The 25,561-nt window shown below is 40.0% G+C and overlaps 2 protein-coding genes across 2 annotated transcripts; both read right to left on the reverse strand.

Annotated features, from left to right (window-relative positions):
* Positions 1-543: 543 nt before the first annotated feature.
* LOC121992784 lies at positions 544-11,435 on the reverse strand. The gene is made up of 7 exons (XM_042547352.1): positions 11,330-11,435; positions 5,074-5,589; positions 4,845-5,001; positions 4,510-4,619; positions 2,406-2,518; positions 1,236-1,599; positions 544-964 (listed from the first exon to the last, which is right to left on the reverse strand). Exons 1-7 carry the CDS (start codon positions 11,433-11,435, stop codon positions 645-647), a joined length of 1,686 nt encoding a protein of 561 aa, XP_042403286.1. The 3' UTR covers positions 544-644.
* Positions 11,436-15,431: 3,996 nt separating this feature from the next.
* On the reverse strand, positions 15,432-21,564 carry LOC122046191 (plasma membrane ATPase 1-like). The gene is made up of 21 exons (XM_042606764.1): positions 21,408-21,564; positions 21,203-21,322; positions 21,016-21,114; positions 20,776-20,913; positions 20,497-20,631; positions 20,239-20,418; positions 19,934-20,140; positions 19,387-19,506; positions 19,192-19,311; positions 18,964-19,086; positions 18,763-18,867; positions 18,521-18,665; positions 18,239-18,403; positions 17,909-18,147; positions 17,794-17,826; positions 17,050-17,131; positions 16,767-16,927; positions 16,435-16,620; positions 16,166-16,348; positions 15,900-16,078; positions 15,432-15,791 (listed from the first exon to the last, which is right to left on the reverse strand). Exons 1-21 carry the CDS (start codon positions 21,459-21,461, stop codon positions 15,695-15,697), a joined length of 2,871 nt encoding a protein of 956 aa, XP_042462698.1. The 5' UTR covers positions 21,462-21,564; the 3' UTR covers positions 15,432-15,694.
* Positions 21,565-25,561: the final 3,997 nt, after the last annotated feature.

Genomic DNA, 25,561 nt, shown 5'->3' on the forward strand with positions numbered 1-25,561 from the left:
TGCACTATCAAAACATATAATTGCTAGTTAAACAATCACACAATTCAGTTATTTTTATTTCACTGAGTTGCTAGACATGATTGATGTAATCAGATTGATGATCCCCATCTGATTTTTCGCTGTTAATTTCACTCCATTTGCATGAAATCACTGCTCCTGTGGATTAGCTTCACAAGCTAGATTTCTTTGGATATCCTGTAGCAATCGGATGATGAGAACATTGGACATACAAATGAAGACATGTTACAAAATATTTAAATTCCACTCAACGTGACAACAAAAAATATATATATTACATGCTCCACAAAACGGGGCGAGGCATCAGCCCCTTAAGACAGCAACAAAAATAATCAAATGCGACATCGTACTCAACTTCAAATACTCCACTATTTTAGTTTAATAAGCTATAAACATCATGCCATGATACCCCAGGTAATTTCAGCAGCATCCATTATTATTCCCCTCCCGCATTTACAAAAAATCATCAGCGTTTCAATCTATTTCCAATCAACAACAGATTGGCATGTTCTAAAGAACGAATACTGGCAAAACCATCCCACATTGTTTTAAATAACATCTTATACATAATACATCCAAATTCTGAAAGCAAGAGTGCTCTACTACAAGAGAGAGAGAGAGAGTATCTAGAAATCAACTGGGAGAGTGGTTAAGAAAGAGAATGTGTATGGCGAGGTGGATTTACCGAACAGGGAACACCAAGGCGGGAGCTTCTCCAGAACCCTCTTAACTGCTGGTGTGACTCTGTCCAAATCTGTCCTTACCTTCAGTAAGAGAGGGGAGCCACCAGGTTTATAAGCTCCTTGTGATGAATGCGTGGTGTTGTCTAACCAATAAAGGTTCAAATTGAATTTAGTGGGAGCATTTTTTCCACCTGAATACTGAATAAAATGCCATCCATCGACCTCACTCTTGCTGCCAACTGGTACCAATTCTTGCGCGTCAGCTGTCCGCGTACACAAGCAGCAGTTAGATGCAAAACAATTTTTGTCAAGCATTCTTTTACAAAGAACAAAGTTGACAAGCAATTGAGAGAACAGTAGATTCATGTAAAGAACTTTGTGCTACTTATTGATCATAGTAGCCATATATTTATCTTAGTAATCTAATTGCAGTAGAAATAGTGTTTTATTTTGATTCAAATAATTTAGTATCAACTATTCAACCACCAGAAGAAAAGTTAATCCAAATTACTAGCTGATTATAATAATTCCCACCTTCAAATGTGAAGTCTCTGATTGCTTCTCTATTGATAGCAAGGGACCAACGTTTTGAAGTTTTAGCGTCAATAAATACTTTCGTTTCTCTACCATTTATCGTCCTAGAATCATGTTCAACATGGACTACAGGGATGTCTGAATTACTCCATCCACTTCTGGAATCTTTGGAACTCCAGCAGCCATATTTAACAGTAAAAGAAACATAATCAACCGTCTTATTCCATCCACAAGTGAATTCTTCATCCTTTAAATTCTTTGCTTCTTCAAACAGTTTTCCAGGGGTAGAAGAGAATAATGAAATGAAGGATGATGCATCTTGATTTTCATCAGAGTTTCCTTTTGTCTCCACCACATGCACAACCTGTGATACATACAGGAAATTAGCAGATACCACATGATAATAAAATTGCACAGTTAAGGAAGCATCTGTTATAATTTAATCTGTAAAATTTTATCTATTGCCTGAAATAAAGGCAGTAAACACTTGATAAAGTCCAATTAAAAATGGGTGCCTCAAAAAACTGATCCAAAATATGGCCTTGTGATGCATATAGTAGTCAAATTGAGTACTAGACTCCTATCGAGGTAAGGCTCGGAAAGGGCGGCACAAGAAAAAAGGTTCCTTCATGATGTCATAATGGTGCTAATAACATAAATGTGAATGCATTTAAGTATATCTTTGTATCACATCAGAGTATACCAAATAGTTGTTAGATCCAAAAGGCAAATATACAATTAAATTGATTTTGTCAGGAAAAAAATAGAAGATTATACTGTTTAAAGTGCTCAACCAAACATTGATTCTATTAGGAAAGGAGGTGACAAGAACCAAGGACGTGTAATGTGTTGCTTGTCTTCAAACTTATTGACCAATTGTTCAGTTGAATCAAACTAACGGTCCATCCTCACCTCATTTCATATTTGGCATTATGCAGTATGGCTACTAGCCTAGTGCTCTCTGTCACTGCTATGAATCAGTTTCGTATGTCTCCATATTAATGTGGTTGTTGCAGAAAGCATTAGATCTATGTTCAAAACATATGTATGAAGTTATCTACTGCTACAAAGAGTTTGAGTTATTATACAAAATTCTGTGGTTTAGTATGATATAATAACAAAATCCATAATAAAGATAAAAAGAATAATAACACAAAAAATGTAACTTACATTTACAGCCCGAGAAAAGTCTTCGGTAAATGTTGGAAAGAGGCCAGTATTTACAGCAGCCAATGCAAGTGCGAGAAGCATAAGAATTGAAATGATCACTGGTCTTTTTGCACCTACAGATGATCCTCTTGATTCAAGGTATGCTTGACAGAATAAGCATGGAACCAACAAAAAGAAATTTATTTGGTAAGTCCTATTTGATGTACATGAATTTTATCCCTCCCTCAACCTTTATTCAAGAGTATATTATTAATAATATTCAAATTTATTAAATTATTTTTTATTATATTAACTATTTTTTTGGTTTTCCTATAACCTTTACACCTTGCTTTTTAATTAATTTAGCTCTTCTAACTATAGAATCTCCCTGTCTCTTTTTAACATGAGCCTAATTTTAATATTTGAAGCTATACCTAATATTGCTGTCTTAGCTTTTATCCTCTAGTAATTTTACACATCCATCTTAAACATTAATTTCTTGTAATTTTTTCCTTTGGATAGAAGGGGTAGATAGATGATGATGACTCTTGAAGCTTCTTTCCATTTCAACTATTGGTATTTCCTTGTTGAATAATAGATACAAAATGTCAAAAAGTTGAATAATAAATCCACAATGTCTAAAGTTCTTATATGTTTATTATCTTAACTAGTCTTTCAATTCTTTCTAGCTACTAAAATTTCATTTCATGGTCTATTAAATTAAAACCTTTAGTTTCCAAATGTTTGATAAATATGCTATTGTTGTGCATGCCATCAATTGAGTAGACAAGTGTTGATAAAATCTTTCTCCAAATTGGCCAAAAGCAAAGGATTTGAATACTCCTAGCAGCAAAAATTGAAAAATCACCTATGCACACTACCCAATAAGAAAATCTCCTGGGGGAACCTGCAAATTGACCTTCATATGTAGGCGTCCATCACTACTATTTTCATTGGTTTGACATAGCTTCTGTTAGAGGAATTAGATTCCGAGTTACTGGTATAGTCAATAGTGGGCTTAGTCCCCATTGATATTCTAGATCTAGGGTTTCTATGTTGAGTCCTATTTATACATGTTATTATCCCTTCAATTGGAATTTGACTCTGATTTTGCTAAATATGATTCTAGAAAATGGATAAAAAGTTGTGATGTTGTTCACCTACTATCACGGTCAGCATAAAAGATGACTTTTATGACCATCATACATCACTTGCAGCTCAAAAGAAGCCCAAAAATATTTAACTTTATACAAACAAGCAAAGTACAGAATCAGCTTGTTCATATTATTTTTCCTACAGAGTAAAATAAAATTACCATAGCTAAAGAGTAATACTGCTCCAACAGTTGTATAATATGGAGGAGGAAGAATTTATAGTGGCGATGAAGGAAGCTGAAGGAAGCAGATGCATTTGAGAAGTAGCAAGGTATTCTTCAGTTTCTCAAACGCGCTACTCTGCTGAAACCGGAATTGAATCTATCACTACCTGTTGGTGAATTTACAAGCTGTATCATGATTAGATTCAACACGTGGGGATTATTTAGTCTTGGGTTGTTAACGTTACCATTGCTTTGATTCTTAGGAAGTTTACTGAACAGAAAGTAGGAATTGACAAAATGGATCCAGATGGATGGATGGATTTGAGAGGGCTTGTTTGTTCTTTGTTTTGTTTATTGTTATTTGATGGACTTTTAGATGATTGTAGTAGGGGATATAAAATATTATCTGTTACATATAATTTTTACAATTTGAAAAAAAGGGATGATGTAAAGAGACGCAGATTTTTAATTATCAAGAGCTAAAATGTAAGCTTTGAAATTAAGGTTTATCTACATTTTTTTTTTTTGCTTCCTAAAATTTTGCAGAAATTAAATATAGAGCACTTCTGATTCCTCATCCTCTTTCCTTAATGAAATATGTGTTAATGGGTTTTAACTACTTAATATTAATTGGCTTAACAATTTAAGAGAATGTATGTCTTAACTGGCTAAGTTCAAAAGGATAACAAATAAAATATGGCATCCTATGCACAGTACGATAAAGAGGGGAAAAAAAGGAAGAACTGGAAGCTCAGTAGAAAAATGGAACTAGGCTAATAGTTAGATGACTAGAAGAAAAAAAGGTACCTGAAAGATGAATGTATGAAAGGAGGTAAACTAGTGTAAGACAAACAATTGCAGAAACTAATACAGCAACTACAAGACTCCCAAGCCATTCGGGTCTGGCACCAGGGTTCCTGCATGCCAATTTTAGCAAGACAGACTGTTTATAAAAATGACAGGTTCCCAGTAATACAAAAGCAACACAGAAATAGACGTTGCAATTTTTAAGTTGCCCTCTGAAAATCAAAATAATCCAGAAATAACACAATATGCTGATGAAATTATTTGAAACATAAGTAAACAAATTGATCAATTATTTTCTTCTAAACCAATATGTAAAATGGAAATGGAAATTTTACCTTTCCGATCGGACAAGAATGCCAATTATTGTGCCAACAGCCCGAATTAGTGTACCAGAAGAGAGCAAAATAGGTAGTGATAGACTCAGAATTAGTGTTGTAATTTTAAGCTGCTTGGGAAGCCGTGATGGGGTCAGTGTTGCTTCCATTAGACCATCTGCAACAGAAACAGCAAAATATAATGGTTATACGTTTTGCAAATATGATAGATAAGAGTTCTGAAACTTACAAGCAAAAGCTGGTGTGACCAACCAAACAAGGGCAACATATGAACTCCCAGCCTTGAAGTAGTTGCTGACTATAAGAAGAATAAGCCACTGAATAAAACCAGATTTGAAAAGCCATCTTTCAGCCTCCAACCGAATTACATTTTCTAGAGTCTGTGATGGTAATATTGGCACTCTCTTAGAAAAAACGTCTCTTGAATATTTGATGATGAAAAGAAAGCCCAGATGTTGACCAGCTAATGCCCCAAGCATGGCAGGTCCACCAAATAAGCCAATCACTAACCACGGGTTTGCAATATAAGGTACAGGGGAGGTAGAAATACATGGTATTAGAATGGCAACCAAGATTGTCAAGCTTAGTGAACCGATCCACATGAGCAAAATGCTTAAACATGATAATCCAAATGTCACGGCACCATGATAACCGCCCATGAGAAGTGATGTAGTCCAAATAAGGAGAGACTGCATTATCACCGAGTTACACAACATTGTCGCAAGACGTTGTGGATGAAGATGAACTTCTCAGACATTTCTCTATATGACCTAATCAGATTGTAGCGGCATCCCCAAAGAGAGCAGAGTTTTATGGGCAGTCTAGCAAGTCAACATTGACTCTTTTATGACCTGTTCGATCGGTAAGACCTATCAAGAGAAAAAACAAAAAGCAGAGCCCCGAGTGAGTCCGGTCTGAGCCGGGAGTACAACATTGGGGCTTTGAGAAATTGTTCGATCGGCAAGGTCGATCGGGAGAGTGGGAACCAAGCCCTGAGCCAAAAATAAGGCCCATGGAGAGCCATTCCGATTAACAGGGTCGATCGGGAGAGAGGTGAGTTGAGTCCCGAGTGAGTCTAATCTGTGTCGGGAGTAAGGTCTACAGAGAACCTATCCGATCGGCAGGGCCGATCAGGAGAGAGGGGAGTTAAGTCCCAAGTGAGTCTAGTCCATGCCAGAAGTGGGGTCTACAAAGAGCCTGTTTGATTGATAGGATCGATCGGGGCGTGGGGCCCTTCTAGGCCAGCTATTCTACTTTTGACACATCGTGAACTTTGACCGCTACCTATGCAAGTTTATTGACCCCTTGGACCCTCAGGGCAACCCTTTCCTTATTCACCATATCACAATTCTCCCCTTCAAGTCTAGTCGAAAGAGGATCATGTTGACTGACTAGATACTATCTTAATTTTGTCTAACTCATCAAAAATTTGATACCTTTCTGTCAAACTTACTTTTATCATCATCTTTCTCAAAAAAACAGGATGGGAGGCCTCATAAATGTTTGATAATGGGAAGTAATAGGTTTTGTAAGTGTTATAAATGTACGGTAAGGCGCAGTGATATGCGTGAGGTCGTATCTTCATTATGATTTGTCTATCACATCTATCATGAATGTTAACTCGACGAGTGAAGCAAGTGCAAAGCATAGTAGCAAGTGAGGCTAGTGTCGAGCAGAGCGGCGAGTGGGGACCATACTTATGACTCAGTCTTAGAGACACGAGAGTCTGGAAATTTAGTCTACCGGAAGGTCATTGGGGCATGTGGGAAATCACACTTATAACATGGTCAAGGACCAAGAGTATCAAAATTTCACTGGAGTGTGTGGGGAACTACACTTATAACTTACAACAGACGCGAGAGTATGGAAATTTAGCCGATCAGAAGGTCGTTGGGGCATGTGCGCGTGTATCTGTGTCAACAGAGAAGGACCCCCTTTTATAATGCCCCTCACAATCTCTGCATTAATGAGGTATTATCCTACAATCAATCAATCTGTCTTATCATTATACTTATATCGCATCCATCAATCACATTGGCATGGAGAAGGTGTATCGTGTAAGTATCTATACATAGATATAATTCTCTGACAAACCCATATGCTGTACTAATGGCAGTAAATGGGATTTTGAGTCGGGAGTCTTTTTGGGCTATTAGCTAGATGATGAGCTTGTCGGAGAGCTCATTTCTCTATATGGCCTAACTGGGTCATAGCGACATCCCCAAAGGGAGTAGAGTTTTATGGGCAGTCTAGCATGTCAACAATGACTCTTTTATGGCTTGTCCGATTGGCAAGACCGATCGAGAGAAAAAATGAGGTGCAGAGCCCCGAGTGAGTTCGGTTTGAGCCGGGAGTAAAGCATTGGGGCTTTGAGAGATTGTCCGATCGACAGAGTCATTCGAGAGAGTGGGAACAGAGCATCGAGCAAATCAGGTCTGAACCAGGAATGAGGCCCACGGAGAGCCTTTTCGATCGGCAAGGTCGATCGGGAGAGAGGGGAGCTGAGTCTTGAGTGAGTCCGGTCCGTGCTGAGAGTGGTGTCTACAGAGAACTTGTCCGATCGACAGGGCTGATCGAGAGAAAGGGGAGCTGAGTCCTGAGTGAGTCCAGTCTGCGCTAGGAGTGAGGTCTACATAGAACTTGTCTGATCAACAGGGTTGATTGGGAGAGAGGGGGAGTTGAGTCTCGAGTGAGTCCAGTCTACGCCAAGAGTGAGATTTACAGAGAACCTGTTCGATCGACAAAGCTGATTAAGAGTGTGGGACTCTTCTAGATCAACTATTCAGCTTTCTGATCTATCATAAACTTTGGCCGATACCTATGTAAGTTTATTGATCCATTGGTCAAGAGAATGTCCTTTTTCTATTCACTATATTACTAACTAATTTCCATCGACAAGTATATATCCAGTATTTTAGATGTCAAATGTAATGACGACAAATATTTAAAAATTTGACTTTAATTACTGATATTTACCATATTTGAATTACAACAATAACTTATTTCTATATTTATTATCATCATAATTATTATTATATATTACCATATTTATAATAATATTTTCCATATATTATTTCTACCGTCTTATAAATAGACTTGTTTGTCGACGCAAATTTGAAAGGTGAATCCGTTGAATCGCAATTTGCGCTGCATTAGCTGTGCTCAGTTCTGATCCATGGACTGATTTGTACATTTTGCTTTCTGTGATTTGCTTTGCTACCCTCATAAATTGTCAGTCACTAGCAGCATGACACATTAGACATGCCCATTATGCACCATGCTGTAGATTCATATATCAATGAAAAGCCCACTAGGATTCTCTATCGAATTTGATGGGGCGTTTGGTTTTTTCCTAAGAATAGGAATCGGAATGGGAATCATTGTATTGTGGAATGAGAATGGGTATGAGTATGGATATCACTCTTAAAAGTAATGTTTGGTTAGTTGCATATTTTCTATCGAAATAAATCAAAATTTTATTTTTTACCCTTCAAAGAAAATAAGAGAAAAAAATTAGATGTGAGAGAAAGATGAATGTGAGAGAAAAGTATGATGAAGGAAAATGATGAGAGAGAAAGTATGATAAGAGAGAAAGTATGATGAGAGAGAAAGTGTGATGAGAAAGAATGAAGAGAGAGAAAGTGTGATGAGAGAAAATGAGAAAAGAGAGTGATAGAAGAGAGCATGATGAGAGAAGATGTGAAAGAAAATATGATGTGAGAAGAAATATGATGGGAGAGGATGAAGAGAGAGAAAATGTAATGAGAAAAAATGAGAAGAGAGTGTGATGAGAGAGATTGAGGAGAGAGAAAGTATGATGAGAGAGAAAGTGTGTTGAGGAAAAAAAGGAGGAAGCGTGAAAAGGGAGATTGAGGAGAGAGAAAGTGTAATGAGAGCGAAACTGTGATGAGAAAAAAAGAGAAGAGAGTGTAATGGGAGAGATTGAGGAGAGAAAGTATGATGAGAGAGAAAATATGTTGAGATAGAAAGTATGATGAGAGAGAAAGTATGATGAAAAAAAAGAAGGAAGAGAGTGCGATGGAAGAAATTGAGGAGAGAGAAAGTATGATGAGAGAGAAAGTATAATGAGAAAAAAGAGGAAAGAGAGTGTGATAGGAGAGAATCAGAAGAGAGAAAGTGTGTGATAAAATGATGAGAGAATAAATATGATGAGAGAGAAAATATGATGAGAGAGAACAAGAAGAGAGAAGTGATATGAAAGAAAAAATAAATAAATAAATTTTGATATTTGATATTAAGGGAGAAAATTTTAGTTTTAGGTCAAGGGTATTTTTGGAATAAGGAAATATTTTGATTGATGAAAATAGGGTAATGACTCATTGAAGGGGAGGTACATGGGAATAAGTTATTACCCTATTTCAAGGATTCACTTCCTTATTTGTATTCATATTCCTATAATTCAAATATTAACAATGACAATCAATTATTCTTATTTTTATTCCCCACTTCTATTCCCCTAAATCAAACGCTCCTTGAATTTCATTTGTTATTGATTTTGATGGATTCATGGGAATGGACAAATTATCTTGTTCCCATAAGACATGATACTGAACTTGGGGCAAATACTGGGGTCATACCTTTTGTTTTGGGATATTTACATAGCTTCATGTCTATTCAATTTCTGCTCACTGCCCGTTGCTGAATAAGTATACTCACTTCTTGTGTGCTGAATATTTTATGTTTCTCTTTTATATTTGTTGTTATTGTAACTTGGTAGTTCTCTCCTTATGTTAGGACCACTTTGAAGACTGATGACTACGAATGCCATAGTGGATACACCTCTTTAATTCATCGGGTGAACCACACAAAAGGAAAAAAAAAACCAGAAAAAAACTAGAAAAAATCTTCTCTCCTTGTAAATGGAACATGGGAAAGCCAAGAAGAATGCTGATTGCCAATAGCCAGTGGGAAAAGCCAACATGCTGATGTGGAGCTTTCTTTTTATTTTTTTTTAAAGAGAAATATTTAAAAAGGAGAAAGGAGAGGCTAGAATATTTTCTGTTTAGCATAAAAGATTTTTTTTAGTCTATTCTGCTCTTTTCATTTCTTCTGTAAACCTATTTAAATATTTTGAAATAATTATTGTGTTCAATTGATTGGTCTATTGATATGTGAATAATATAACAATCACACCATCTATTTAATAAATTTTAAGATTTTAACTGATATAAAATACCTTTGAATGTCTAACCTTCCTCGTACAAAACAAATTGTTGTGCATTGTACTAGGACATGTACACTCTATTTATTCCCTTATGTATTCCTTTCAAGAGAATATGAAACCATTTGAAGGACCGCTAAAATAACATCCAATGACATCAGTAATCTAGATGTCTAGCTACGATCACAGTCTCGTTCATTCATTTATAAGGGCATCCGTAATATTATTTTGTTATAATATTCACCACCTCATTAAAAAAACATAAGACCCACTACCACATATTCATTATAACAATCTCCTTCTTTCACTCACATTCCTTTTAACATTAACACTCATTATTATGGATCTTACAATCCACTCAATCATTTTAAAATTATATCATATGATCCTGTCCGAAGGCTGAATCAACAGATGCTGGGCACGTGGCTCTCCCCGGCTGCTGACGTGGATCTTCGACTGGTTGCACGAACCTCCGGCGAACCTACACAGAAGTCGGGCCGGGAAGGGGTTCCCGACGGCGACCCTCCAACGCTCAAGTCAGGCAAGCAAGCAGCAAAAAAGAGTGGCTCCAAAGGTGTTCAACGCATACATCCGGCGAAGAATGAGGGCCTTTATATAGGGCAGCGGAGAAGCGAGTGTACACATACCGAGGTGTACACGTGTCCGCGGCCCATACCCCAGTAAAGGCTTGTCAGTGAGCTTACCTGACCCATACTGCTACAGTCCAAGCGTGTCCTCGATGGGACAACGGAACCACCTGTCATAAGATTTGAAGTATGACCTACAAGTGGAGCATACCCGCTGTCAGAAAAAGATGTCACTTGTCCTTTTGCCCTTACTCCCTGGAGAGAGTCCGACCGGCCGGCTTCCGCGACATCCTACCGGACGCACGCGGTGGTTTACTTGGGGAGATTCTTACTCACGTGCTTTGTGGAGACTGTTAGCAGTGCTACCTGATGGCTTTGGCTGAGCGTGCAATCCGATCGGCCCCGCGATCTTGTCCACTGAGCGTCGGAACCCTGACTTTCGACAAGACACCTTCAACCCTCAACTAGACACCGCTGGGCCGCCCGGCCAATGAACCGCCCCTATCCCCGGCCATCCGCTACTTTGACTTCCACGTGGCGTTGACTCCTCCGGACGGGGCCCTGCTCCAACAACTGGATCACTTGCCTCCCTTCAAGTCTAGTCAAGAAGGCGATCATCCGACCGACCGGACTACTAGCCTAGCCGGCGGCATCTTCAGCACTCCTCCTCCGCTCGGCTTCCCGCAGGATGGCCTTGTAAGGTTGGTCAACAGAACCTTCCTCGATCTCCTCGTAACCCGTGCCAATCTTCGATATTAGGGCTGAGCATGCGCTCATTAAATGCATCGAATGACCAAACGCCACGTGGCGAACTGTCGTCATCGTACGACGGCGACGGTGTGGTGCTTTGATGGGATCGAGGCGGTTCGAAATGGACGGCGCGATGTGCGCTTTGATTCCCGTGACCTGGATCCAACGGTGGAGGCCGCCCGACCTCCACCCTATAAAATCTTCGTTTGCTCCGTCGTTGCCTCACTCCTTCTTGCGCGTGCCCCCCGTTATTCGCCTCGTTCTAGAGCTCCGGCGATCATGTTCACCTGCTTTCGTCGATCCTCGGTGTTCTTCCCTCGATCCTCTTTTTTTTTCTGTAAGATTCTCCCCTTTTCTTTCTCGTCTCCGGTACTTTCTTTGCATTTCTTTCCCCAGTTTTCGCTTCTAGGGTGCTCTTTTCACTTGATACCGTCTTTCTTCTACATTTCTACCTTTTTGATTTCTCCCGCTCGGATCATGACTAGTTCTTCTCATCCTGAAGACCAGTCCCTCGGTCCATGGTACACTACCATGCAGTCCCGATTCGAACAGCGGGACTTCGATGTTCTGACAGACAATTTGAAATCCCAGATGATTTCGAAATTCGTTTAGCCGGTCCTTCCGCTCGACGGTCTTCCGCTCGGATGATTTATAGACGTCGGCTCGTCTCTCGATATTTAACGTCGGAGCTCGACGGTCTTCCGCTCGGATGATTTATAGACGCCGGCTCGTCTCTCGATATTTAACGTCGAAGCTCGACGGTCTTCCGCTCGGATGATTTATAGACGCCGGCTCGTCTCTCGATATTTAACGTCGGATGAGACATCATTGTTTCCTCGGAGACATTGGATCACCTCCTCTTTCTGATTCGCCTTCAGATCGGACGCGATGAAGGTCGTGGCCTCCGATCGGGTCGGGTGTATCTGCACTTCCTCTTTTTCTTCGTAAACTAAAGAGGGAGGCTTTTCAGTGATGGCGTTTACCTCGATCCGGGGCGTCTTCCGAGCGGAATTGGCTTCTGCTCGGACCATCTCGATGTAGCATCGCCGAACTGCCAGTTGATCCCCTCGTACTTCTCCCACTTTGTCTTCGACGGGGAACTTGATCTTCTGGTGGAAGGTGGAGACGGCCGCTCGGAACTCGCTGAGCGTCGGTCGTCCCAAAATGACGTTATATGACGATGGAGAGTCAACCACCACGAAGTTTGCTGCCCGCGTCCTCCTGAGCGGCTCCTCTCCCAGCGATATGGCCAGACGAATCTGTCCGACCGGCTGAACTTCATTGCCCGTAAACCCGTAAAGGGGGGTTGTCATGGGCAGCAGCTCGGCTCGATTAATTTGTAGTTGATCGAATGCTTTCTTGAATATGATATTGACCGAGCTCCCTGTGTCAATAAAAACGCGGTGAATAGTGTAGTTGGCTATTACCGCTTTAATGAGAAGGGCGTCGTCATGGGGGACTTCCACTCCTTCCAAGTCTCGGGGTCCGAAACTAATTTTTGGTCCGCTCGCCCGTTCCTGGCTGCAGCCGACCGCATGGATCTGGAGCTGCCGGACGCTTGCTTTCCTTGCTCGGTTGGAATCTCCTCCGGTCGGACCACCAGCTATGATGTTGATCTCGTCTCGGGAAGTATTACTTCTATTTTCTTCTTCCCGAGCGGACGGTCGAGACCGTTCCCTAGACATTCGCCGATTCTCCTGCCTCGGAGAGCGATGCCGATCGGGAGTCTGTTGTTGTCGCCTGTCAGGTTGCGTCCGATCGGCTTCATGAGTTCTCTGTTGCCTATCGGACGAGGGAGATCGTCGACCATCATTCCGAGGAACGGGATGAGCGATCAAGAGAAGACTTCGACAATCCCTTGTGTTGTGCGTATCCGTCCGATGGAAGGAGCAGAACATCGGGGTCCATTTCTTCTTTAGCTTGGGCCGGGCGGCAGCTACCTCTTGCACGTGGGATCTTGCATGGGGGGAGCGGATTACATCGGCCCTCGGTCCTCTGGGTGGATGGGCAACATGCGGCTTCCGCTCGGCAATAGGAGCCCGCTCGGTTGGTGTTTCTTTTTTCCGGGCTGCTTGGGCTTCCTCTACGTTGATGTATTCGTTGGCCCGGTGTAGCATGTGGTCGTAGTCTCGGGGCGGCTTGCGAATGAGCGATCGGAAGAAATCCCCATCCACTAGGCCTTGTGTGAAGGCATTCATCATTGTTTCCGAGGTGGCCGTTGGAATATCCATGACCACTCGGTTGAACCGCTGGATATAGGCTCTGAGCGGCTCTCTTGGCTCTTGCTTGATTGCGAATAAGCTGACACTCGTCTTCTGATAACGCCGACTGCTTGCAAAATGATGGAGGAAGGCCGTTCGGAAGTCCTTGAAGTTTGTGATGGACCCATCCGGCAATCTCCGGAACCATCGTTGAGCCGATCCAGAGAGGGTGGTTAGAAAGACTCGACACTTCACCCCATCCGTATATTGGTGAAGGGTAGCAGTGTTGTCGAATTTACCCAGATGATCATCAGGATCGGTGGTCCCATTGTATTCGCCGATCGTCGGGGGCACGTAGTGCTTTGGCAGAGGATCCTTTAAGATGGCTTCTGAGAATTGACGATTAATCCGCTCGGGCGATGCGTCCGCTCGGGGGGCTTTCCCTTTTATGTCTTCTCGTCTCGGCCTTTCATCAGAAGAAGATCCCCGATCTCTATGGGTTGCTGCAGCTTCGGGGGTGCGGAATAGGGCCCGATGAAATGCAACGGTGGCCTGCGGTGCTTCCGCTCGGCCACCAGACGCAGACGTTGCTTGCTGCTCCGGCCGCTCGGCTGCTACTTTCTGTTTTTGCTCCACAAGCTTGGCGGCCCTCAACTCAACCAGAGCGTCGAGTTCCTCCGTGGAGAGCGTCACAGTGTGTTGTCGTCCAGTCTCGTCCATTGCTTCCGCTCGGATATAGGAGCGTTCCCACAGACGGCGCCAAATTGATCCTGTCCGAAGGCTGAATCAACGGACGCTGGGCACGTGACTCTCCCTGGCTGCTGACGTGGATCTTCGACTGGTTGCACGAACCTCCGGCGGACCTGCAGAGAAGTCGGGCCGGGAAGGGGTTCCCGGCGGCGACCCTCCAACGCTCAAGTCAGGCAAGCAAGCAGCAAAAAAGAGTGGCTCCAAAGGTGTTCAACGCATACCTCCGACGAAGGATGAGGGCCTTTATATAGGGCAGCGGAGAAGCGAGTGTACACATACCGAGGTGTACACGTGTCCGCGGCCCATATCCCAGTAAGGGCTTGTCAGTGAGTTTACCTGACCCATACTGTTACAGTCCAAGCGTGTCCTCGATGGGACAGCGGAACCCCCTATCATAAGATTTGAAGTATAGCCTACACGTGGAGCATACCCGCTGTCAGAGAAAGATGTCACTTGTCCTTTTGCCCTTACTCCCCGGAGAGAGTCCGGTCGGTCGGCTTCCGCGACATCCGGCCGGACGCATGCGGTGGTTTACTTGGGGAGATTCTTACTCACGTGCTTTGTGGAGACTGTTAGCAGTGCTACCTGATGGCTTTGGCCGAGCGTGCAATCCGATCGGCCCCGCGATCTTGTCCGCTGAGCGCCGGAATCCTGACTTTCGACGAGACACCTTCAACCCTCAACTAGACACCGCCGGGCCGCCCGACCGATCGAACCTGCCCCTATCCGCCAGGCCATCTGCTACTTTAACTTCCACGTGACGTTGACTCCTCCGGACGGGGGCCCCTGTTCCTGCAATCGGATCATCATATTAAATAAATATATTTTAAAATTTAAATTTTTTTAATAAATAAAATTTAAAAATATATATATACCCCATGTATGTTTGACCGCGTTCAAGCGATGAACACGGAGCCACACAACTGCAACGCCATGTTAAATGCACAGTAATATTATAACGAGATATTAACGTGACTTTGTGGTTGCTCTAAATGCATCAGCAAGATAGTCACTTTTTGAAAGTTGTGCTAAAATTCATGCGTGGAACCAGTCTGCCAAACGATAAACGTCATTTGTGTCAACTAATATGAAAGAAATTTGAACTTAACACACAAGATGAAAAAACAAGACTGATATTTTCATCCACTTTTCACATGGTATCGTCATAGTTTTTACTGAACTCTCTCTGACATTCGGTTACATAATATAAGTTTGACGAAGTACTGTGGACTAAAAGAAAGCTCACGGACATCTACTGAAACAAAATCATTAAGGGGAACAACTTAAGGTGCCTAATATACACACCGATTCCATTCATCCCCATGCATTGTTAAACTTGAGAGAGTTCATGGGCATGGCACAGGAGATTGATAGCTTTAATTAGACAGTGTAGGATTGTGGAATGGTGGCAAGGTCCAACCCCTTCAGCCTCACCACAGACTCCACATGCCCTTTCAATGTGGTTAATTCCCTAAACCTGCAAGTGCCAGTTCAACAATCAAAAAGGTTACGACAGATAAAAGTATGAATTAATTGAAGAACTAGATGACAGTTCAGTGTCATCATGGAATGAATAGGATCTTACCTTGCAATCTCAGCACGCCTTCTGGCCTCTTCCGCTATCTGATTAAGTTCAGTCACAGTGGATCTCTCGCTAAACATCTTGGTGTCAGGGGGCTGCAGTCCATGCAAGGTTCTCTGAGCATGAGCCCACTTGAGTTCCCTTTCTTCCCTTCCGAAGTCTTTCTTTCTTGTGAAAGCAGTCTGCAATTTTTTTAAAAAAAATGATAGAATAGTTCAGCAGATTTATAGTTGAGTTGGTTCATTGCCAAGCTATAGAGTACGAGTTACCCTTTGCTCGATGACCAGATCCCATGCCTTTCCACTCAGAGCATATCGGATAAAGAATTTGATGATATCAAGCGGGAAGTAGAAGATGAGGTTGTAAAGCCAAATAACACCAGCCCAACCCCATCCTATCCCTTTAATTGAAGCAAAACCCCAGTCAGCATATACAGCAATGAGTGTGGCAATCTGCATAAGCCCATGGTGAGGTAGGTTCAATAGTCTTACAGTCACGTTTGTAGGCATGTTATACATGAGAGGAACAAAAGGTTTACCAGCTGTGCAACAAGGAAAGCCGTCACAAGCAACAAGCCAGGCCTTTCGACAAAGGACCAACTACGAGATCTTGTCACAAAGATGAGTGCTTGACTGATAATGCTGACTTGGAGGTAGACAGCAGAAGCAAGCTTTTTGAAGTCGTCCTGTGCTGTTTTCTCGAGGTTTTCGACTTTAAATACTCTCTGATTGATTATCCATCAATAGCAATGTTAGCAAAATAGGATATGAGCAGAACAAGAACTCTTAGGAAATCTAGAAGACAAAAAAACTAAATCCAAGGCATAGTTTGCTTGAAAGAAAACCAAAAGCAATAAATATAATAGTTTACATGGAAGAAGTCAGTGTCATATGCAGCCCAGAAGAAAATGACCGTCATCATTGCCAGGTAACTACCAAGTACGATTCCTGTTGTGAAAATCTCAGCCAGCTTCCAGCTGTCAGGGAGAGGGGATGGTTTGACCCTATCCTTCGAAATGGTCATTATGGTACCTGGTCATGCCAATACATTGAAGAGAAAATATTTCCTGAAGTGGAACAACAATCTAAAGAAAATAACAGATGAAATGTGTGATGCTCTTATGCAAGACAATGAAGAGAAAAAGTTTCCTTACCATCATTGAGAATGGCAATGATAAGGACCATGAAGGGTGGAAAGTCAAACTTCCATATTAGCGCAAGCAGCATAAAGCCCAGCTGTACAAACAAGTATACATATCAAATAAATGATAAAACAACTAAGATTTAAATCTCGAGTGGTGCCAGAGTTTATGGTACTATTTTGGTATTGTGTTAATGTTCCGATGTGTGATGCTGATGTCGAATTGAAAATAAAAGGAGGAAGAGATGAAGAAGAAAAAGAAGACAAGGCACAAGAGATATTTTGACCAGTATTGTAGCAAGCCTAGGGATGTCAAGTGTTGAGATGAGATGATACTCATTGATATGATTGTCTCGACACAAAATACATTGTCTATGCCATGTAGTAAGTATTGAGTTTCAATAATTTGTTAAAATGATACATTTTGACTTGACCGTGCCACTCAACACAATATGAGATTTCAAACCATAGAAACAACTTTTTAGTACAAGTCTAAAAATGAGAATTATAACAGTTACTGGAACTGAACTATAAGATGTAAGACCAAAAAAACATACACGACCCTAGAAATGTTGCACAGAAAAGAAGATAAACTGTGAGGACTTGTTCTTAAAAAAATGTCTTGTTAACAGAACTGTGAGCAATCCTAGTGAACATTAACAAGTAATAGAAAGATACATCATTACTTTGATGTTTGATCGGGATATAACGGAACATAAATGAATAAATGTATCTGGAGTCAATGAGGAAAACTTACCACTATCCGAATTGTAATGGAGACTGCATATATCTGCAAAATTTGCACTACTACTTTAGCAGAGAAGCTTAAAAAAAGCAAGAAATCAACATCTATATTCAAATGCACAACTTACTGTATAGTTCTTCATCCTCTGGAATATTGCTCGACTCGTAAGGACAGCACTGATAATAACACTCAGGCCAGGTTCAGTAAGCACAATATCTGAAGCACTACGCGCTGCATCAGTTGCATCCGCAACCGCTATTCCAATATCAGCCTTCTTGAGGGCAGGAGCGTCATTCACTCCATCACCAGTCATACCACAAATATGTTTCCTTGCTTGCAAACGTTTAACAATCTCATACTTGTGCTCTAGAAGGAAAGGAAGAAGTTTACACTTAGATTCTCAGTTAAAAATTGAACAGGTGAGCCAGTCAAAGAAAGATCAAATTAATAGCAATACCTGGAAAGACACCAGCAAAGCCATCAGCTTTCTCTATTAATTCATCAACTGGCAAAGCAGCAATAGATTCATCTTTGTTCTGCCCCAACAAGGCAGATGAAGGGTACATGTTTGTACCCATACCTAAGCGCCGGCCTGTCTCCTTTCCGATTGCCAGCTGATCACCTAGCCAGAAAGAAAAAAGTCATCCGCAAATAATTATCAAAATAAATCTTAAGTTGCAATTGAAAGGACTTAAGTGTAAGCAAATAAGATATTAGAGGCTCAATCAAAGGAACAGACCTGTGATCATTTTGACATTGACGCCAAGATTTAGTGCCCTCCTAATTGTCTCTGCACTATCATGTCTAGGGGGATCAAACAGTGGCAGAAGACCAATGAAGTGCCAAGGACTTCCTGGACTCTCTTTCCGTCCCTCTGGAACTTCCTGAAATGAAGAACCACCAACATTATTTCTTAAGACGCAAACAAGAATTGCCTTCTGCAACTGGGACAAAATATATACTGCGGTATTTCTAACTCACCTGATATGCTACTGCCAGTGACCGAAGCCCACGGTCTGCAAATTTGTCAATAACTGCATGAACACGACGCTCTATCTCCAACTTGTTATGTGAAAGATTTAGAATCTGTAGGTTCAATTTCATAAACCACAGCCTTATAGAAGCATAATCATCTAAAAGTAGATGAAAGAAGGATTCTCATAGATGTCTAGCAAACAATACCTGCTCTGGTGCACCTTTGCTGACCCGATGCATTTTCCCTTCGCCATCAATGTAGGTTAAAGCAGTCCTCTTGTCTGTTGGATTAAATGGCAGAAAGTGCACTTCTTGAATACCAGCTCGGGCCTTTTACACAATGAAAAATCAAAGAAAAAAAAACAATTCAGTTCCCTACGGCAAGTAGATGCTACAAGTTAAAAGCACTTGAATATCAGAGAAGTATCAACTGACCTCCTTTGGGTCAGCAAGCATCCCAACTATAGCAGTGTCTATAGCATCTTGATTTTCCGTTCTAGAGGCTCTAGCAGCCATTAAAATCACAGTGTCCTGGTTTACATCTCTTGAGAAAACCTAAACAAACAGTTGATGTTGCATTATTGTCAATTTGAGAAGTGACATCGACAAACAAATGTTCCTATCTCCAACCTCAATAAGGTTCTTGTCAACTGTCAGCTTGTTTAGTGTCAGAGTCCCAGTCTTATCACTACAAAGCACATCCATACCTGCCATTTCTTCAATAGCAGTCATTCTCTTTGTAATGGCCCCCTGCAAAAATATCACAACCACCAAATAAGATTCATCCTGTATAGCATTCGACTGTACATTCTATATGAGAAGTATAGTGAAGTTATTCTGTCATTTTTATCAAATGTTCTTGTGATTTCTTTCAAGAAATATTCATAGAACAGTTGGTGTTCCAAGTATAATGGATAAAATACATTAAAAAAGTTTTGACCCTCCCACACACCCCCAGAGGGCAACTGCATAGGGAGAGGCATGCCATTGCTTGATGGAAAACTAGTTGAAGGATGATCTGATGCAGTATTGGTCTTAAATAAAAGAAAGTATATGCTTTAAAAATAATAATAAAGGTGTTGTCCATGCCTGTGAAAGTTCGAGAGTGGGCACTTGGCTATAAAACAAAAAGTGCTGAATCAAATTTATTTGAACTCTTGAAAAATAACTATCTCACCTGCTGAGATAACCGGTGAGAGCCAATTGCCATTGTGACTGACAGAACAGTAGGCATGGCTATGGGAATCCCTCCAATGAGAAGAACCAGAAGATTGTCAATTCCAGGCCGATAAGCACGATGCTGGATCGGATACATAACAATGATCTCAACACACATTCCCACCGCAATTGAACAAATACAGAAGTTTCCAATTGCAGTCAACACCTGGTTGGCACACAGGTAGATGATAATTTCAGTCCTAACTTTATTATATGGTAAAGGGAACTAAACAAATTCAATAAACAAGGAACCAAGAAACTTACCTTTTGGAAGTGACCAACTTGATTTGTTGAATCTACGAGGTGGGCAGCCTTTCCAAAGAATGTATGCACACCAGTGGCAATAACAACAGCCTCAATCTCACCCTGCTTGCAAGTAGATCCAGAATAAACTCCATCACCAGGGCCTTTCGTGACTGGTAATGATTCTCCAGTCAAGGCACTCTGTCAAATTGAGTTCAAAGAGAATTAATATAAGATAATGTAATTTCGTTTATTACAGATAGTGGAGTGGCTAAGAACCTGATCAATTTTCAAAGGGTCCCCTTCAAGGAGGCGGGCATCAGCAGGAACAATATCCCCAAGCTTAATGCTTATGATGTCTCCTGGGACAAGGACTGCTGCATCTTCCTCGTTCCATTTGCCATCCCTCAACACCTATAGTATCGGACATCAACAATAAGAATATCAGTTGCTTAAACATGAAATAATCTCTTTTTTTTCCCTTTTCCAATTAGACTTCAGTTTAAGAAACGAGATATAACAGAGGAAATCAAGTGAAAAGGGGGGAAAATTTGAGACCTTGGCCTTGGGAGCGAGGCGAGCCATGAGGGCGGCAGCTGCGTTGCCGGCGTTGTTCTCTTCGATGAAGCTGATGGTGGAGTTGATGATAAGAAGAGTGATAATCCCAACAAAGTCCTGCCAATCTGGAGGCTTTCCCTGTTCAAGGAAACAATTTGCAGAAACACCAACAGGTAAGACGCCAAGTATAACAAGAAGAAGATCAATCACGACTTCAATTAGGCAAAAACAGTAACCGACCCCTCCGTTGGCAAGGGCGATGGCCATGATGGCGGCGGCCTCCATAACCCAGGAAAGCGGGTTCCACATGAACCCCAAGAACTTGAGAAACTTGCTCTCCTGCACGAAATCGTCAACGCACCACCGACTTCAAGAATCATTCCTTTCAAACACACGAAAAAATTGAGAGGAAGAATCAATCGAACACCTGCTTCTCCTCGAGCTTGTTGGGGCCGAAGATTTCGAGGCGCTGAAGGGCCTGCTCGGAGGTGAGGCCTCCAGGGCCGCATCGCAAGTTATCAAACACCTCCTCCAAAGGTATGTTTTCCTGCACAAATCAACTGCCACAATCAAGAAAACTCCTCCAAAACGAAGAAATTACAACACAAAAAAAAAAACAGCGGATGAATAACCAGGTCCACAGCCTCCTTGAGGACGGCGTCCATGTCCACCGCCTTCTCGGCCATGAGAGGCGAAGGGGAAGAAGAGAAGATGAGCGGAACAAGAGCGGCGGAGAGAAGGGTGGAGAGAGAAAATAGAGACGGGAAGTCGAGCGTGCGTAATTATGCAGTGGAGCAAGAGCGCGATATGATAATTAATATTCTGGAATATTTTATTCTACCCCGTAAAGTTTTTTAATTTTCACAGAAACTCTTTATAAATTAAAAGGCCTAAATTAGAAGGATGTATATATTTCTAAATTGCGGAAGCCAGCCTTTTGGTTAGTACGTAATTTTCCCTTAAATTTTTTTATCTTGCCCCGTTTATTTGTTAAATTTCCAATTTTACTTCATGTATTTCAGACTCTCTCAAGGTGGGCCCATATAGTAGTGTTTTAGTTGGCCAATTATTTAGGGCGATATGAGGTTCTAAAGCCATCTTTTTCAATACTTTACTAATTTTAAAGCTATGCTACCATGTTTAACTTCTACACTAATTAATTTTTTAAAGAAAAATAATGATAGTTTATATTAAGTAAAAATTAAGAACTTTAGACATTATTAATTATCAGAATGATGATATAAAAAAACATAATAAAATTTATTAATCTTCATTGTTGTGAATTGTATTTTTTCTTTGAAAAATGATATGCTCAAGGAAAAAAATTCAAGGAAAAATTCAAGGATAGACACATAAAGTGATGGGGCCCACAAAAAATGAAATGATGGGTCATGACTTTATGTGTCTATCCTTAAACTTTTCCTTGAATTTTTTTCCTTGTACATATCATTACTCAAAAATCTTTTTCTTTTTTTATTTTTACACACTCATGATATCTACCTTTTCAAGGTTATCATTTTATGGTCAAATTTCTCAATATTTACTTTTATTGATTTTCTCAAATAAAAAGCTTGGCCTACTTTCCCTTAAAGAGATGATGGCTTCCATTATTATGTAAAAGGGGTCTATGTTGACTCCAAATGTTCCACACGGTCAATCTCATAGTTATTCGTAGAAAGATAAATTCATAAATTAAATAGATCACCACATGGTAAAATATGATGGCTTCCATTAGCATCTTCTTATGCATGCCTTTTTTGTTATCAAAGGACATTTGAATTCTCTTTTGAGTAACAAGTATCATTGATGTTAGGTGTCATGCGAAGTCATAGTACATTTTGGATTAATCATTTATTCAATATTAGTCGGATCATAAGATTTAAATGTTTGATATATATTAAAAAAACCATTGATATACCTTCTAAGGTAAAACAAAAACACCTAAATGAAAATCATATTTTAGCATTCTCTAAATTTTCTTTACTATTTGCTTTTTCTTAAAATTTTATATGCGTAATTTAGTTGTTGTTTGGCCTAAGTAATAAAGGAGTAAATCTTTAAGTAAAAATTAAACATTTAAATCAAGCACTAATATTATTAGGAAATATTTAATATTATTGCTCTTACTTAAATTGATTTTTGTTCTATTAAAAAAATAGGAAAGATTTTTTTGGGGGATTGAGAGATAAAGGTTTGGTGTGGGTAGCATCAACTTTGTAATAGGATTCCTTGGTGTTGGTGGGGTTGGAAATCCACCGCCCATCTTCTCTTTAATAATTTATTCTTTTTCAACAAACTTTCAAAAGGCATCTTATCTAATGAATGTGCGAATCGTTAATTGTTCAACTCAATTGGCAAAGTTCCATCAAATTTTTTATTTTTATGTTCAATAATAATTATTAAAATAAAAAATTTATAAAGATAAAAATATATAATAATAAAATATTATTTTTAATGCGAGCGGTTAGAATAGATCCAGGTATGATATGACAGTCAAAATCAAGGAGCGTATCAATCAATGTTATCAAAATCATGAGTGAACTCATAAAATCGTACAAAATCGAGAGTTTACTTATGAAAATCGAGTGAAATCATGATAAAATTGTGTATTAAAGTAAAATCGGAGTAAAATCGTAAAATCGGATCAAAATCATAAAATCACATTAATTTAAACTTGTAAAAACATGATTTTTTAGATAATTTTATCGATTTTGTGTCGTAAATAAAAAGAAATTATTTTGGACAAAATGATATAGTTTTGGAATGATTTTAGATTTACATTTGTCTATGAACGATTTATATTAATTTGTTATCTTGTGTTTTATTTATCTTAGATTTAAATTTAGACTTGAATTTATGTTTATGTTATATTTTTATGGTAAGTATTTAGTTGTTTAAAAGTTTAAATATGAGTAGTTTATGATTATATGAATTATAATATTTTATATGTAGCTTTATGTTATAATTTATATTAAAATATATAATGATGAATTAAAAAAATATATCAAATTTATTTTAAAATTGATTTAAAGTATGATGTAAAATCTAACGATTTTATAATTCGATTTTATGACTGCTCTAATAATTTTATCTAAACTTTCGATTTTGACAACATTAGTATCAATCAAAGTAAAGGCAAGGTGGTAGTCTAAGTCAAGGAGAGGTGGTAGTTAAGGGGTCACTCACAGTAAGGCTTGGTTCCTCACCTAGTGCTAAGATCCTCAATACAAGGACATCCGACCAACAGTTCGGTCAAACCAAAGGAGTCTGGCGTTTCCCGCTTGTAGCAAGACACCTAGAATATATCCAATCAGCCATCATCCATCCGAGTTCAAGAGAGTTCTGACCGACCACAAGGTCAGTCGGGAATAATATTCGGACATGATCCGAGGACCTAGCGTCCCACTCTAGGTGCCTGATATACAGTGAGTGGGTTGATCCGACAACCAGTTAAACATATGAGTCTTTACTGTTCATTCTTCCGTCCTCCTGTATATGGGTGATCCGATAAATAACTAACTAGAGTTACAAGTCTCGATATCCATATTTTCACTGAACAAACATATAAGGTAAATCTTAGAAGAAACCTAACCAGATTTTTAGAGCTCAGATATTACTTCAGGGACAAGCATCCCAGTATAGGGACGATCGATTGAAAGTATCGATTAAGCCTCTCGGGCACATATAGACCCGGTCTACTAAATATCCGGACGGGATATCTTCGGAGGACCACATTATAAGAGAATTGCAACAACTTTTCAGAGAATAACAACCGTTTGTCAGAGAATATTCTTCTGTTATTACATGTGCATTCAATAAAACTTTTTTCTCGAAGGTGACTCTACACTTTATGACATCATATTCCTTCAACTGTCTCATTAATGACGTCAGTTACAAAAATGATGCATACGGATAGCAGAAGATTTCTCAAACGACAACTATACGTCTTCCCGAATATATATTCTTTTACTCGATAACTTTTTTAACACTCGACATTTTCTGTCACCTTATGATTATGGGGTTATTAGAGGTGACATATAAAAGAGGTCCTCTCCGATGGCAAGATACGTTTTGGCTATGCTTTGGAGCATATTTTTACTACGCACACACTCTGGTACACATCTATTATTCAATTTTCTGTTTGAGCATTACATTGACTTGAGCGTCGGAAAACCTTCGCTAGAGACCCTTTCCCTAGTTTTTGGATATTGACGTTTGTCTGCTCTCTCGATTGTGCGCAGGAAAAATTTTCACTCTCGTTCACAACCCTTACTAAAATCTAAGTTTAGTCAACCTCATAACCACCTGTTCAGTGCGTCATTTTTCATGGCATCCTTAAGATGTATGAGATATCCTTGTGATATGCAAGGTATCCTTAAGATTATCCTTGAGATGTAATCTGACCCATCCGATTAGCAAAGGGAGACGAGGACAGAGATATTTAGGGACTGAGAATCCGAACTATATCTTTCCAACTTTAAGATAGGGTCAATTTTGATATTTTAAAAACTGAGATATCTTTTCAAAAATATATCATAGGAATGTCCGGAAGTAAATTGCAATTTAACAAAACCCGGGAACCAAATGAGAACAAGTAAACTCCAAGAGCCCACTGAAAAATTCATACAATAAAAATACATGAAAATTTTCGAACAGAGCCACGTCATGAGGTCCGACCTAAAAGATAAGTTAGTAAAATTTTACCACGCGTCCGTACGCCAATTATTATGAGTATTAAAAAAGGACTATTCAAAGAACATTCCAACGCAAGGATTTTCCAAGATTT

Source organism: Zingiber officinale, chromosome 1B (genome assembly GCF_018446385.1).
Source record: "Zingiber officinale cultivar Zhangliang chromosome 1B, Zo_v1.1, whole genome shotgun sequence".
In the NCBI taxonomy this organism is placed as follows: Eukaryota; Viridiplantae; Streptophyta; class Magnoliopsida; order Zingiberales; family Zingiberaceae; genus Zingiber; species Zingiber officinale.

Coding starts and splice junctions, on each gene's coding strand:
- LOC121992784 (XM_042547352.1), bottom strand. CDS start 11,435: ATGACGACAGTTCGCCACGTGGCGTTTGGTCATTCGATGCATTTAATG. Junction 5,590..11,329: donor TTACGAGGAGATCGAGGAAG/GTTCTGTTGACC, acceptor ATGTCTGAGAAG/TTCATCTTCATCCACAACGT. Junction 1,600..2,405: donor ACTTTTCTCGGGCTGTAAAT/GTAAGTTACATT, acceptor TATGTATCACAG/GTTGTGCATGTGGTGGAGAC.
- LOC122046191 (XM_042606764.1), bottom strand. CDS start 21,461: ATGGCCGAGAAGGCGGTGGACATGGACGCCGTCCTCAAGGAGGCTGTG. Junction 19,087..19,191: donor TGCTTGCTGACCCAAAGGAG/GTCAGTTGATAC, acceptor ATTGTGTAAAAG/GCCCGAGCTGGTATTCAAGA. Junction 18,666..18,762: donor CACTGGCAGTAGCATATCAG/GTGAGTTAGAAA, acceptor TCTTCATTTCAG/GAAGTTCCAGAGGGACGGAA.